At 41.1% G+C, this 16,087-nt stretch overlaps 1 protein-coding gene across 2 annotated transcripts in view; it reads right to left on the bottom strand.

Moving 5' to 3' along the window:
* The window catches only part of LOC105920985 (A disintegrin and metalloproteinase with thrombospondin motifs 20), a 129,246-nt gene extending 113,654 nt beyond the window's left edge, over positions 1-15,592 (bottom strand). The window contains exons 1-3 of one of the 2 annotated variants that reach the window (XM_036147324.1): positions 15,050-15,592; positions 14,567-14,922; positions 5,328-5,487 (exon numbers count right to left, since the gene is read on the bottom strand). In XM_036147324.1, the coding sequence (XP_036003217.1) occupies positions 5,328-5,487; positions 14,567-14,922; positions 15,050-15,140 (607 nt within the window). In that variant the 5' untranslated portion in view covers positions 15,141-15,592. The remainder of the gene's footprint in view (positions 1-5,327; positions 5,488-14,566; positions 14,923-15,049) is intronic. The other variant, XM_036147323.1, reaches the window with a different exon arrangement.
* Between the last annotated feature and the right edge of the window lie 495 nt (positions 15,593-16,087).

Genomic DNA, 16,087 nt, shown 5'->3' with positions numbered 1-16,087 from the left:
GTTATGGTAACCCATAGTGTGATAAGGCAGCACTTTGACATGTCATACCCGAAGGAAAATGGGTAGAATAACAGAGATGAAGGATGGATGGATTGGGGCTTCATCTTTTTCTAATGCAACCGTTGCTCTAGTCAGTTGTGTGTTTTCATCACACTGAAAGGACTCAGTTGAAGTGTTTTAAGGTTCTGATCAGGATGCCTGCCGGTTGCCTCCTTTTTTCGGGCACATACCAATGTGAGGAGACACCAGGGCAGATCCAGAACAGGAGGATAAATATGCCTTCTGGCTTGTGGATGGCTTGCAATATGAGCTGCAGAGATCTCACTGGGGAGAGAGAGAGACGACTGGGTTTCCCTTCTGGATTTACCTCCCCAAAGAGACCTCAAATAAGACGAAGAGGAAGATGGATAGAAGATCCATCCATCCATTTTCCGACACGCTTATCCCTGCTGGGATCGCGAGGGGTTGCTGGTGCCTATCTCCAGCTGTCAATGGGCGAGACGCAGGTACACCCTGGATAGGTCACCAGTCCACTGATAAAAGATGCTAAAGCCAATCCATAATGGCACATTCTAAGTTAAATTTTTAATTAGTAAAAGCAAGTTCTCTTCTCTTATACAGCAGCACAATGTTTACTCTGGTCATGATTTATTATTAGGAGCAAAGAAAAATATAATATCTGTGATTTTCTAATATTTTATTTTAATACTGCTCTTAACGAAAAAACTGTCAGCTAAAACTGATATCTGTACATAAAAGCAGAGATTGGAAAAGTTTAACAAAATTCTGATCAGTGCATTTCTACACAGTAAATACCCATTGAAGCTGATAGTGTTGCTTTTGCTCAATTTATGTGCAGTTACACATGATTGACAAGATCCTTTTTTTTTATTTTACTTGAAAGCCAAGGAAAGCCAAATGAAGATTATAAATGACCACCCATGAGCAAATGTTTAAAGAAAAAACTATTTCTTCACAAGTGGTGGTGGAGGGGGGGGGGGGGGGGGGGGGGGAGCTGCATGATAAGTGGGGCACACTTGGCCAGTCTGCATTTCCATGTGTTTGAACCTAAAAAGACCTTTGAATGCCTCAAACCTCTTCAAAGTCGCAAACCTGCCAAACCGCTCGACACTCCAGTTCCCAGTTTTGATTTCGGACAAGAGCCCTCTTCACAGACACATAGAGAAAGAGAAGAAAGGAGTCATAAATACGACTGACCCTCACAAAGAGTGCTATTGTAACTTCAAAAATAATACAGAAATCAGGCACTTACCAACATCACAGACTCTAGAGGTCAATAATGCCATGAGATACATTAGAAAATTGTTATTCCAGGAATAAGGATCTTGAGCTAAAACAACAGCTAAAATACACACAAATGATACAAGTGGTACACTGATCCAGAAAATGTTACTTTAAGTAATTTTCCATTATTTTCTTTCCTAGATCCAATTGGTCGTGGCCAATGGCTGTTCACACTGAGCCTGGTTCTACTGGAGGTTTCTTAATGTTAAGGGGGAGTTTTACTCTCCACTGTTGCTACATGTATGCTCGGCATAAGGGATTGCTGCAAAGTCAATGACACAATGCATGCAACTGTCTACTGTGGCTACACACTCATCGAGGAGTGAATGCTGCAAGTGAATGACTTGATGCAATCTACTGCGTTGCCTTAGACAGAAAACTTTTTGGATCATGTGACTGAATTAACCTTGCAAACTGCCTTGAGATGGCATGTTGTGAATTGATGCTATATAAATACAAAATAATTGAATTGATATTAGGTATAGATTGTCCTACAAAAACAATATTTAGGATTATGGCAATATATAAAATTGTCTATTTTCAGCTTGATCAACCCTTGACCAATGTGATCGCTTTCTAATCTGCAAACAAACTGTCAATAACACCCTTCAGTGTGGAGGCAATTACTGTGTGAAGATTCAGAATTATCTTATTTCACAATCAATCAAGTATTTAAATTATGCCAGAGGAACCACAGAGATGTAATCAGCTATTTAAAGGGAAACAACTTCTACATGTCTGAGTTTTTTGGGCAGAGGGAGGAGAAGAGAGAGGGAAGCTTTCTGAAACTAACACAAAGCCAGAAAGTATAACAAAAGTTGAGTTCAACCCCTGTCGTGGAATATTAGGGATTTGGATTTGGCTGGCCACCTTTTTAAAATCTTAAGACTTAAAGTAAGGACTGTACCTCAAGTGGGTACGCACAGAGGGTGCTATTTTCAAATCATTGAAACCAGTTTGATGTGAACTGCATCTTGCATTATTCATCAAGTCCTTTCACACAAAGGGCGAGATGTCACCTCTTCTCCTCTAGAGAGGCTTTCCATGTTGCTCCTTCAAGAGTTCTGTTTTCCATGCTTATCTACCACGTTGCAAGACCTATGTTTTTGAAACCTCTCAACAATGATTAAATTGATTTAGATTAAATGTAGAGAATGGCCTACCGCACCGAGCTACCCAAAAGCAATGACTTTTATGGCAAAGAGCAACAACAGCAACTGCAACGCTAATAGATAAACATGTGAATTCAAGTAACAGCAACTACAAGTGCTTTGCAAGCAGAGTTGCATGCATAATGTCAGTGTTTAGGGTTGACCTGCTAGTAGTAGCGTGCTCTGCTCTCCTCGCCGTAAACAGACGTGACAGGCCTGTTAGTCTTGACTAAATGTGGCCTTCAAAGAGCCCCTTTTATCACTCCATCTGGGAGAGGGAGCTATCAGATAAAGCTGAGAAGCTGCAGCCTGGGACACCTCATAATCCCAATTTGGGATCACCGGCTCTTTTAATCCTCCTCCACCATGTTTACCTGCATCCCCTTTGATGAAGCCCCACAGGTGTCCTTGGAAATGTATATTTCTTTCTGCCTCTTATCTCCTGCTCCATGCTCCATGCAGCAGAAAGTGTTAGGAACAGTCCATGAATTATGAATGAATTCTACAAGCATAGGACGCTGTAGCTAAAAGAAAAAGTTTGTGACTGAGGACTTAATATTAAAAGGGACAGTGTTGAGTAACTGACTTTATCACCTTAAAGGCATGATAGACCAGTTCTGCTTCAGACAGCAAGAAGGACGGGAAACTCATAAAGCGATTAAGATGAAAAAAAGAATGACAAAGAAGAAAGGATGTGAGGACCGGAAAGAAAATACTCTGATGACAAAAATATCTAAAAAGAAAAAAAGTTCTGTAGTAGCCATTCTTTGCAACCAGCCCTGTAAAGTGGAAAAATGAATAAGTCGAACCAATTTGGCAGCAAGTATTGGTATAAAAAAATTTCAGTATGGAACAAATAATCTCCCACTTGCAAGATATTCAAAAGCAAATTAAGAACAAAGTCAAAGTGGTTTCAAAGCAATTCCAAAGCCTTTGGAACCTTCCCAGGTATGTGGCTGACCCAACAAAATTATTGCAAATGCTCATCCACAGCTCATCTAGAAGGCCCCGAAAGAACCAAAAATAACATCTAAAGCTCCCCATACCACACTTTTTTTCCGGAAAGGTCATCCTTTGCTATTTCAAGCAGTCATTGGGCAAGAGGTAGGGTACACCAAGTAAACAGCCCAGTTAAAACCATTGATTCTGCAATGTGCAAGAGAAACCTGAAGGAGAATATCTGGCCGTCGGTTTCTAACCTTGAGCCCAAGCACACTTGAGTTGTACAGCAGGAAGATGACCCAAAGTGCACTTGCAAATGCCTCAAAAAAAATATTAAAATTATATTTTATATTAGCCTAGTTAAAATCCAAACTAAGATCCAATCAGGAAGCTGTGGCATGACCTTAAACAGACTCTTTTCATGCTTAAAGAAATCATCCATTATGTCCTAAATGAAACAATTATGCAAAGAAGAGTGGACCAAAATTCCTCCACAGCTAAGCCAGATATCACCAATATGTATTAACCATTATTACTTTATTTTACTAGAAGAGACAAACTGAGATTGAACATCTTATTTCCAGGTTTGACTTAGACAAAAACAGCATGAAGAGACATCACACATAAAATCTTACAAGTAATAAAACATCACCAAAAATACAAATAAAAAAATCAATAACATAATTAAGAGTGTATTCTGAGTGTTAATCGGTCAAAGTACTTGCTATCAGATCTTTGACTATTTATAATGTTAAGCATTTATTTAAACTGACTCAGTTTTATATCAGATGTTACTCAGAATGGTGTCAAAACAAAGTATTAGGTTTTTGATCCCAATACTTTTTTTACACATGTTCCTGTTGTTGTTTTTTTCCTCTTAATATAGGAAAGGCTTTGGAAAAGTACGTTCTGTCGAGATTCAGAATGCTTCCATGTGCAAGCAAGTAATGGTGCAGCTGCGCTTGCTTGGAGTTAAAGTATGGAGCTGGTCCCAAATGGGCAAGGAAGGCCTCCCCCCGGCCAAACTCGTAAGCAACCTACAAAAGCCTGCCGCTGACAGAGCGTGGCATACAGAACACAGCGGGCAGGATTATATTCTAAATGGCAAAACTGATAAATGTATAATCAGACACCTGACGTTATTCACACAGACCGCACCCTGAGTTCTTGAGAGAGTATATTTAAACATGTCACAGAGTGTGGGGGGGTGCAGTGCGCGCCTCTGCCCTAGCCTCTGTTTACCACACACAGGGCCAAAGAGTGAAAGGGCAAAGCATCATAAGGCACCACTGGCCTCGCTCTTCAGGTCAGTCTACATACAATAGCCACCGTCAGACCACAAAGGCTGGCTTCAGACAACAAGCGACTCAAGTGCTCGGCCCAGAAAAGATTTATTACAGGACTCAACAAAAAGTCGCCCTCGAAGCTGCCTTTGAGGACAACTTCAGGGAGGGTCTTCCGTTGAGGTGAACTCTGCTCAGTCACGCTGCTTTTTCTACCACCCAGAACTCTCAACCATAAATACTCTAATAGAAACAGGGGGACCTACTAGTAGGCTCTGAAGCGGAAAACCTTTTTCCCAGTTCTTTTAAATGCAACTCCATACTAAAATGTAATTATTCCTAACCTTGTCTGGGCTCCTGCCAGAGAACTTGGCAAAGAGTGTTTCAGCAGAGGAAAAGCAAAAAAAAAAAAAAACCAGTAAACAGCGCTTGGAGCCAGTTTTACTTAATTTTGTTGAGAGGCTTTCATCAACACCCCTTAATCAAAGTTGAAATCTTGGAGGGAAAAAAAAATAAAACCTGACTAACAAGAATTTAAATTCTAAGGATTCAGAGAAGTGTGCGCAGGTAATGAGGAGGTAAATGTTTAAGGGTGAAAACTCAGACAGACTGTGGTCATGGCCAAAGGAGTTAGGCTGTCTGTTACCTGAGGCAGCGCAGGGTTCGTCGGGATGTGAGGCGTTCCTTCTCCTCTCGTGTCGATAAACGAGATGCGGTTTGTTGTGCTCTTCGTCATATTCCTCCCCAGATGCATTCAAAAGAGGCTCCAAGAAGTACTCGGCGTGCTGCGTCGTAAATGTTCCAACCTGGAGGACAGAGAGGAGACGTCATTGACGCCTTTGGCACCAAGCATGTGCTTGTGAGCCTGTATTCTGCTGCGTGGCTTCAGCTTGCAATTAACTTTCACTGACGCTAAATTTATGCTGCTCTTACCTGGGGCAGAACTCTTGAAGAAGCTCTTTTAATTTTGTCAGACATGGAAAGAACGTGCTGATTCAGAAAAGTCAGTCACAGTTCCCTTTCTGTCGCTTTTGAACTTTTACCAATGAGCATGAAGTAAAAACTTCACACATTCTACACCTTTTAGGCATTCATCAATAAGCAAGCAAGTCACTGATGTTTCGCGAACAGGTTCACACATCTGCGCTGAAGCCGATCAGTCAGTGTATTCACAACTTTGAAAATGTGTTTCCCTCCTCGCACGCTGACAGTGGGAGGAGTGACATCATCATAAAAGGAGAGAGCTGCTGACAGAGGAATGCTAATATTGATTTGGCAGCTCAGCCTTCTCTCAAAGCCTCTTAGCTCTTTGAGCCATGAAGCACAGTGGTGTTTGCATGGTAATTTCATGCGCTCACTTAAGCCGGATATTGAACACTGGAATGTTATCTTTACGGGAGCGTTACACCATAGCTGTCCCCACAGGTGATGGACATTTGACAGTGGAAAGTCGTACAAATCGGATATGGAAAAACAAGTACAAATGGTACTTGTTCACTAAGAGTGGAAGGATTTGTTCAGAATTTGTTCTCACCGCTCTTCTTGTACAGTGTTACAGGGCTTGTGAAAATGCAATGCACATACTTCAATCAATCAAGACCTTACAACACGAAGCCTGGACACTGTCTTTGACCTTTTTTTCCTGTACCGTTACCACATAATTTGTCAGTTTTTAAGAACCCACTCTGAATTAATTCAACAAACTATTTTTAAAAGACCTCCTTCACACCAGACTAGAACCCCAACACAAGATAAAAAATCAGTGAGAACATATAAAGGCATGAAAAGGTCTTCAAGGATGCACAACGATCCCAGTGTGTTCCCCATTATGTATGACGGTGCGTCAGACTATCTTGAGCATGATTATACCTTCAGTGCTGGCTCATAATCACGGTGGCAGCATTTAGGAGTTCTGTATTGTCCATGGAGATGATAGGAAGCTACAGTAGATCAATTTCCTTATTCACCCACAGGACCTGATCATCAGTGAATATGAAGCAGGATTGGCAACACTGACTACATGGCAAGGATACCATCTTATCGTAACCACCATAGCAGCAATACACATAATTTTCTTTTTTCATCATCTTGGTGGTCTGTGTGGTTTAATGCCACTGCTCTGGTTATGCCTGGTTCACACGGCATGGTTTCAAAATTGTCGGCTGATTTTCAAAACCTGAGAAGCCTCTCAAGATCAAACGAGGGTTCAAAGTAAATGAACATGGCCAACGAGGAGGAACAATAGCGATAGTCTGTGGACCAATTTTAACAGAGAAAAAAAACTTTACAAAAAGAAAAGCCGTTGGTTAAAGGAGCGGAGTGGGCGCAAACAGGGTCTCCATGTTTGCTACGCTATAATGTGGAGGTAATTTGTTGTGTTGTTTTTTTTTAACAGGTTTCCGTCCCCTCAATTTCTGATTGGCTACACATCAGACGGTGTCCTCGGGGAACTCCACAAATGCTAGTATAATGGTCCAAGGCAATCCAACAGGTTGAATATTCTCAGTTTGTGGTCGGAGTGGTACCAATGTGTGCATGTTTTAAATGTGTCTCTGCTCCAGCTCACCTGATTCAAATGAGTGCATGACCTCCTCTGCATGCCATCGAGTGCTGAAGAAGCCTTGTAATCATCCATTCATTTAAGTCAGGTGTGTGACAGCAAGGACACCTAAAACATGCAGGGCATGGGTACTCGAGGACCAGGTTTGGGAACCACTGCTCTATGGGGTTCATTTCAGGCAGGTGATTGGCAGGCGTCACAGTGGACCAACACCAGCAAATGGAATGGCACCCTGAACTATATCTATCTGTGGGAATGTCACACTGGACTTCATGCAACGTGGATTCAGTGTCTCTCTACTCTTCCTCCAGACTCTGTGACCTAGATATCAAAATGAAATGCAAACTTTACTTTAATTTAAAAATAGAACTTTGGCCCACTGAGCAACAGTCAAGCTCTATTTCTCCTTGGACCAGGGGAGATGCTTTTTAACATTCCCTCTGTTTAAGGAGGGGCTTGACACAAGGTGTACAACATTTGTAGCCCATGCGAAGGATTTATCCCTGCATGATGGCTCTTGATGTGCTGACGCCAGCCTTAGTCCACTTCATGTTTAAATCAAACTCTGGTACAATTCCTCCCTTAACGTAATTATTTTGTGTAGATGTGAACGCAACACTTGAACTAGAGTGCAGAGCACACAACTGTAGTGAGACGTGGTCTCGGTTTGGTTAAACAAAAAAAACTCTGCAGCGGTTAGTTTATGGTGGGAATCTGATCCAGCATTGATCCAGCAGCTACCAGGTGTCAACTGTAAGCTTGATCCAAGCTTACAGTTGACACCTGTAGCCCGTAGCCAGCATTGTGTTGCATTATGGGGTGTGGTAGAGAAACAAACTAATAAATGATAGCAAGTCTTTTTCATTAGGCATAAAGCTATACACAACTTCCAATAATTCTCAACATCATTTGTATACTTCTTAGATCATTTTGCTTGTAATAGTAAAGACAGAAAATGTATATGACTAAATTCTTTGTGTTTTCTAATAGCTTGGAACACAGCATTTGCCTCATGTATTTACATTATTTAGTCCTGCCACAGACTCATCTGGCCAATAAATAAACTGAACGTTCTCTTGTGGTTTGTATTGACAGGCTTTGGTTCGACTGCCGATTTGTCCTGAGTATAGACCACCTCTCACCCAATCACCACTTGATATAGCTACCAGCCCACCCCCGCAAACCTGCACGGGTAAGTGTTAAAAAATCATTTTCACCATATTCAAATTTTTTTTAGACACTGAAATGTTTGTTTTTTCATGAGCCATTATTATCAGAATTACAAGAAATAAAGACTCAAAATGTGCGAGTTTATTAAATATAAGAGTTTCACTTTTTGAAATAAGGAGAAAAAATAAGGATTTTTTAAATTAAATTTTATTTATTTTATATAATACTATATTATACATTGTATACCTGTACAATGCCATGTTCAGATCTCTTGCACGTTGAGATTGGTATTCAGTAGCATGTCTCCAAACAGGAAAGAAATGTGCGCCCCTCCAGATTACACAATGGCTGCCTGACTAAAAGAATATCCTTTTCAGGCTGCATTTCAAATGTAAAATGTGTCCATCAGTGTCATGATTTGTGCCTGCCTACTGTCTGCATCCTGCCACGCCCCCCCCGCTCCACTGTAATCAGCCTCATACCTCACACCTGTGAGTGCCTTCGCTGCTCCACTGCATTCAGCTCCATGTCTACTTTAGAACTCCACAGCCACTCGTTCAGTGCCAGATTATTGAAGGCTCTTGTTAGTAGATGTCCAGTGGGTATGTTGTTCCAATTTTAACCACTAGGTATCATTGTTACTTATTGTTCCCTTAAAGCTCCTAGCTATGTCAAGAAACTGGAAGCACATTTATATCCTCTTTTATGTGTTGTAGTCTTTAGAAAAAAAAAAACAAATAAAAAGGGACAAAATTTGAATTGGTATGTCAGATCCCAAGAAAAACAAAGATTGGTATTGACTAGGAAATGCCTCAGCAGATCATCTCTAAAACTAACAGACTTTCCTTCAACCAACGAGGCCTGATATTATGGTACGTGTCATCAAACGTCCACTTCTCAGTAGAAAGCACAAATTGACAATCTGTGCAGTGTAAATATGCTAAACAACTAGTTAAAAAAATTAGATTTGCACAGCCTCTTCCTCCTGTAGGTAGATTTTCAATTTACTTTACATGACATTCAGTACTCACAAAGGAATTCAAACTCAAAAGGATTTGCTATGAATTTTAAATGTTTGTAGGAATAAGAATTACATGAAAATTGTGTAGTTGCATGACACTGCAAATTTTTTTGTAATCTCTTGCATATTACAAAACATTCAAGTTAAACAACATTTTTGACCATCTAAGCACTTTATAATTAAATAAAAGACAGCTGGTACCTGTTTTGTGTAATGTTATCTATGGTGAATTAGATATAATCTTGCGACTGCTAGCAGGGGTTTGAATGGACAAATCATCTAATGCATCATCAGAGGGAGGCAAAGTGCCAGAATATCACAGCGTTGGTTCAGAAATAAAGGCATTTGGACAAAAAAAGGGCTGAACTGGACGTTACAACTAAGTGGCTCTCATCTAAATTAGAATGTCATGGTAAATTTGTCTGTTTTTATCCCCCTTGTGTGTGCTGAGTCACCCAAAAGCAGTGTGGACCTCTAAAGTAAAAAGAACCCATAAAAGAGTCAGGAACTGTATATATACATCATTTAGAAGGTATAACCATTCCTCAGGGCAGAATGAACCACCACACACTTCTATTATGAGAGTGATTTGAGAGAGCCAGCGCCGCAGGGAACAAACATTTCCCACGGTGTGAGCAATCCTCCAGTTCCCGCAAACCTTCTGTGGTTGTCTCCTCTGCAGAGCTTTCCCCTCTTTTCTGTCCACCACAGCAAGCTCACTTTGAAAGGAGCAAAAGGCTCCCTAAACCAACCCCCCCTCCATCCCCTTTCCCCTCTTCAATCACCCCCTGGGGATAGCTTTGAGTAACTCTGGACGAAAAGGGGGGAAACTGCATTTTCCTAGAATGACCCCTTTGTTTTATGGCTTAATTGTTCTTTAATGACCTCATCTGGGCAAAATGAAGCCCAGGCCGGCAAGCCCCAGTGATCAGATGCAGACACATTTATGACCCTGCAGCCTTTGGTGCTGCGTCTATTGTCCTGTCATCCTCAGTGAGTGATATCTTCACAGAAAGGAAGCAAACACGTTTGGATAAGTGAGTGATGTGTCAGTGCTGTACGAAGAGGTAATTGAATGCTCTGACCTGATAATTATATGACACCTGATGGTTTTGGTTGCAGGATTAAGATGTAAATGTGAAATTTACATCTTATTTTAATTCACTTTTGATTTAATTTTTGAGCCAAAAACTGCACTTGTCTCCTTGCAAACTGTACTTGCAGCAACTGCCCAAAAATAACAATTGCATCACTGAAATAGATGTAATAAGAGGGATAGTGAGACTCTAAGTCTACAGTCACTCTGTACCCACCCCCCATGCAGGACTACGCTGGTGCGACTGAGGTCAACCCCCTTGCTCCTGGTCCAGTAACCTCATGTGACCCATGAAGTCATCCCCTTCAGCAGTTATCAGATTCTCTCCCACAGGAGTCAGCAAACTAAATCAGTTGAGCACCAGGATTCCCACGTGATCTATACTGGATTTATAAACTCACCATTAATGTGTACTGTATAAAAGTCCCAAAACAAACGTTTTAAAACTGGTGGTCATAACCACAGAGAACCATCAGGAGACTTATTCCATCAGTCTGTGTCAGCTATTCATTCAAAAGTATTTATTTTGCTGCAGATAAAACTGATTTTATTTACCCACCCACCCCACCCAAAAAAAACTTTAACCAGCAGATGTCAACCAAGTGTGACCAAAAGGTAAACGACATCCTAAGCAATCGTGTCGTGAGGTTGTTCGATTGTTTAGGATTTTGGATTATGTCATTTATGGTGAGTTTTGGTAATATTACAATAAATGAGTACTAAACTCCACTAGCTCTGGAAGGAAAATACCCACATAAGAATACAGTCATTCACAATTTTATTTCTTTCATAATCCCTAACCTTTACCAGTATTTACCTTAGCCTAACCCTAAGCCTAATTGACACCTAAGTCCTAAACCTAACCCCTAGCCCCAGAAAAAAGTAGGACCACAAAAGGTTCCTCACTTTACCAGTAAAATTAGCAAAAAATGTTCTTGCTTAGCTGCAAGTACAAGAACACACACCCACTCACACACACATCCTTGTTTTAAATACAAAGTGAGGACCATACTTTGACATTTTTGACCCTTTCATTGGCCTAACTCTAACCTAAACCTAATTGACACCTTAATCTTAAACCTAACCCCTAGCCCCCCAAAAAAAGGTGAGGACCAAAAAAAAGTCCCCACTTTACATCATACTCTTCACTTTACTAGTAAAAAAAAATGTCTCACTTAGCCGCAAGTAAAAGTACAAACACACATCCTTGTTATAAATACTTAATAAAGATTTTGCCTTGACTTCCATTGATTTTCAACCCTCACTATGGCCTAACCCTGACCCTAAACCTAACCACAGCCAGTATACACCTAACCCCACCCTGAACCTAATTGACACTTTAGATCTAATCCTAACCTCAAGCCCGGGGATCTTAAATTCAAGTCCTCGTGGTCCGGTGTCCTAAAACTTTTATATGTGTCCCTGGTCCAATACACCTGAGTCAAATGATCAGGTCATAATAATCAGGGAGCTTGACTGTATGCTGAGGAGCTAATTGAACTATTTGATTCAGGTGTGTTGGACCAGGGACACATCTAAAAGCTGCAGGACACCGGACCTCGGGGACCAAAACGGAAGACCCCTGCTGTACCCCAAAAAAGAGTAAGGACCAAACCAGGGGACGAAAAAATGAAAAAAAAAAGGTAATAATTATCTTTTAAGATATTAGGTGAGCCAAACAGCTACCTAATAGCCAACCAGCAGATCCTGCAGATGAAAACTATGATATTATCTCAATACGGCTGAAGCTAAAAGTGCAACACCTTATATAATATATTATATATAATATATTTAATCACTCTTAACGTAAAACTGCAAAGGTAAAAAATGAAATCGGTCCAAGGAACCAATCAGTTACGGTTTCTGTGCCAGCACATCATCATACAAAACTTATTTAGTACTATGTCTTCAGCACAGGGGAGTGACTGGCTGGCTGGCTGGATGGAGGGATGTAAGTCCTTCGAAATATGCACCACTTTTGAATGCCTGTCCCCCACGCCCCATACACAGGGACAAAACTTGAGATGTTTTATTATATTTTTAGGTTTGATGTGCCATGCCAAGTTTATCAATGACCACCATCTGGCTATCCATTTCAAATATTTCTAAAAGCACTCATGCTTGTTAGAAATAAAACGCCGCTCCATTTCTTATTATAGATTGTGTATATATATATATATATATCTATTTTGTCTGCACCATCAACACCAAGTCAAATTCCTCGTAATTGCAAACCTACTTGGCAATAAACTTGATTCTATCAAATTGCGTTTTCTTTAGTATTTATTTTAAAGATTCAGCAAAATATGGGAACATTTTATGACAGACTACCAGGAAGAAAGTGTCTAAAGATACAATTTAAAACTGAATCTCTCCTAAGTTCTCTGGAATGTGTAGACAAAACACTGGCTCATCATTTGAATTTAGGAGTCTTTTCATGTCTGAATGATTCATAGATCAGAGTAAAGTGTCTTAGCAAACAAAAAGCATTACTTGGTCAGGAGGGAACAGAAGTCAAAATGTGTCAAGTGGGGTTTGGGGAAAACTTAAAAAAGACCTGGAGAGCTGAATGATCTTGCTCACTCATTCCCTTGCAACGTTTGACATTTCTTCTTGTAACAAGCACACATATGGTTTTCAAAACTTTCAAAAATTTAAGCCTTAAAAGTGGAGCATACCTTTGTATATAGCTCTCTTGATTCAATATTTTGCACTCCCTTCTCTTTGTCTTTTAGGGTATGTCTATACAAACTTTGAACAAAAAGAGACTATATTTTCTGGCCTTATTTCTTTTAAAAAATATCACAAGCTCAGCCAAATTAAATGGAGTAGCAATTTTTTTTAAGTCTTACCACATATTCTCAATTAGATTAAGGTCTGAACTTTGACTGGGCCATATGACAAGAATCTTCATTCACAGAAACCATTCTATTGTACCTCTGGTTGTATGTTTCATGACGTGCTCCTAGGAGATGGCCAATAATTAAATGACAATATATATGGATTGATAGATGTACATCAATGATAGAGTCAATAAAAATATTACAGTCGTTACATCCTCCCAACCAATCACAAACACATACCCAGGAACCAAGCTCCGCCCCCCTGAAAAAGAGCACATGTTTTTTTTTTTTTGTTTTGTTTTTTTTTAAATCTTGCAGTTTTGGTAAAAAGTGGGTTGAATAAAAGGTTTAGTTTGAATTCAGAGTTTGTGTGTTCTGTATCTAAAAATAGGTAGCATAAAATGGCAAGGGCTGCACTTAAAATATATGTTTTGAATTTGTAGATAATTATCGATCAATGATTTCTATTTTATCAATATGTTTTATATATATATATATATATATATATATATATATATATATATATATATATATATATATATATATATCGTCCAGCCCTACGTGCTCCTGCTGGAAGGTGAACTTCCACCAGTCTCAAATCTTCTAAATCTTCTAACAGGTTTCTTTCCAAGTTTTTTCCTGCATTTAGCACCTTCCATCAGCCCATCAACTCTGACCAGCTTCCCTGTCCCTGCTGAAGAAAAGCATCCCCACAGCATGATGCCACACCGCTGTGTTTCACAGTAGGGAGGCTGTTCATTTTCTTCCACACTCATCATTTTGCGGGTGGGCCAAAAAGGTTGTGATCAACGCGCATTCCTCTGTGTGCTCACTGTGTCCCCTACAATATGTTCTTAGGCATAACATGATGAAATGTGGGATCATTTGAAGGGTACGAGCATTTTTACAAGTCACAGCCCAATAACGTCTAAATAAGCGGATAAACCAATCAGATCAACCCCAGTCTCGTTATTGGCCTGCCTCACCTCACAGGTAAAAGAGTTCACGGGTCCCTGAGTCATTAGTCCAGCAACACTCGCTCTAGTTACACTCTTACACGCTTCACTCAAACTGCGGGTCCTGCAGGACGTGCACGGATGAGATGCGTTGAAATGGGAGAAAGCATATCAGCATCGCTTGATTAAAGCAAACCAAAAAAAAAAAAAAAAGTGTAAGAGGAGCCAGTGGGACTCACCAGACCAGAGCACAGGCTGAACACAGCGGGGTGCTCGCTCTTTGCGTTGACGTCCCCGCGGAAAAAGCAGTGCCGCAGGTCGCCGGGGTCGTGGAAGGGCGAGTCGCTGCCCACGTCGGCGCCCAGGTGTGTCACCGTGTAAGAGGGAGCGATGAAGCTGGAGTCTGCGCTCAGGTTGAGATGGAAGCGCTCGCCGAACGCCTCGATCCTGTAGAGGAGCCGCAAGCCCGACAGGTCATCCTTTAAACTCCTCCGTCTCCTTCTGTAGTGCAGCGTGTGCGGGAACGCTTCTCCGAAGTCATTCACTCGCAGCGGGGTGACGATCTCGTACGATGACAGCCGCTTGACGAAGCGCTCTGCAACGAAACGTGCGGAATCAGAGGCGCGCAGCGAGCGGCGTCCGAGCGTCCCGGTACGAACGGACACACATGGCTTCAAAAAAAAAAAAAAAAAGGAGGGGGAGACGATTAAAAGCGTATCTACCTTGTTTCGGATGCAATCGGTACTGCAGAGTCTCGCTGACGAGTGCTGACAAATGACACGTTAGTCCAACCAGCCAGATTGCAAGATGCATGATTTCCTCCGCGAAGAGTCCGTCCAAGGCAGCAGCCCACCCTCCGTCTCTGCCGACCGGCGCGGCGCGGCACCCCTCCGACTTCTCCGTCTCCTTCTCCTTCTATTCCCAGGCTTGTCAGCAACAGGTCGCAGGATCCGCGGAGGCTCTCTGCAGCGCAACTCTTGCAAAGTGCATTGGCCTCATCGCATTGCTAAAAACGTGCACCCACTGGCCTCTGCAAAGCCTCCGTTTTTATGACACATTCATCCCCCCCTCCCCCCTCCCGACGCAAATGTAAAAAAGAAAAAAATATATATATAGTAAATAAATAAATAAATAATGTTGCTGCCAAATGTAAACTACAGTCTGTCACTGGAAGTAGGGATCAGTGCCAAGTAAGCTTTCCCCTGGCCATCCCTTGAGCACCCCCGGTGCACCCAAAGCTCTCAATAACGGACAAGCAACGCCCCTACAAGATCCGGAGCCAATGGAGAGTGCGCGCACAACCAGCACACATGCGAGCTCAAAGGCTGCGGAGTAAAAAGCAGTTATTGTGAGAAAATCAGTCTCAACCACAGAAAAAAAAAAAATCCTTCTCTCATCACCAGGGAACTTATTGTATATTACCGTGGCCAATATACCGGAGCGTCTCTTACGTATTCAATAAATCAGTTCTAAAAGGGAAATCCATATCAAAATCCAGATGAGTAATTATGCACAGTGTTATATACTGTTAAAAAAACAAAGGGAATACTAAAATAACACACTGTAGATCTGAAGGAATGGAATATTCTTACTACAAAATCACACAAAAATGATCAATGGAAATCATATTTATCAACCCATGGAAGTCTGGATTTAAAGTTAAAGTGGAAACACACACTACAGGCGGATCCAACTTTGATGTAATGTCCTTAAAACAAGTCAAAATGAGGTGGCCACCACGTACCTGTATAACCTCACTA

Source organism: Fundulus heteroclitus, chromosome 2 (assembly GCF_011125445.2).
Source record: "Fundulus heteroclitus isolate FHET01 chromosome 2, MU-UCD_Fhet_4.1, whole genome shotgun sequence".
NCBI classification, from domain to species: domain Eukaryota; kingdom Metazoa; phylum Chordata; class Actinopteri; order Cyprinodontiformes; family Fundulidae; genus Fundulus; species Fundulus heteroclitus.
Note: the sequence above shows the minus strand (reverse complement) of the source record. Positions and strands in the feature narration are given on the sequence as shown.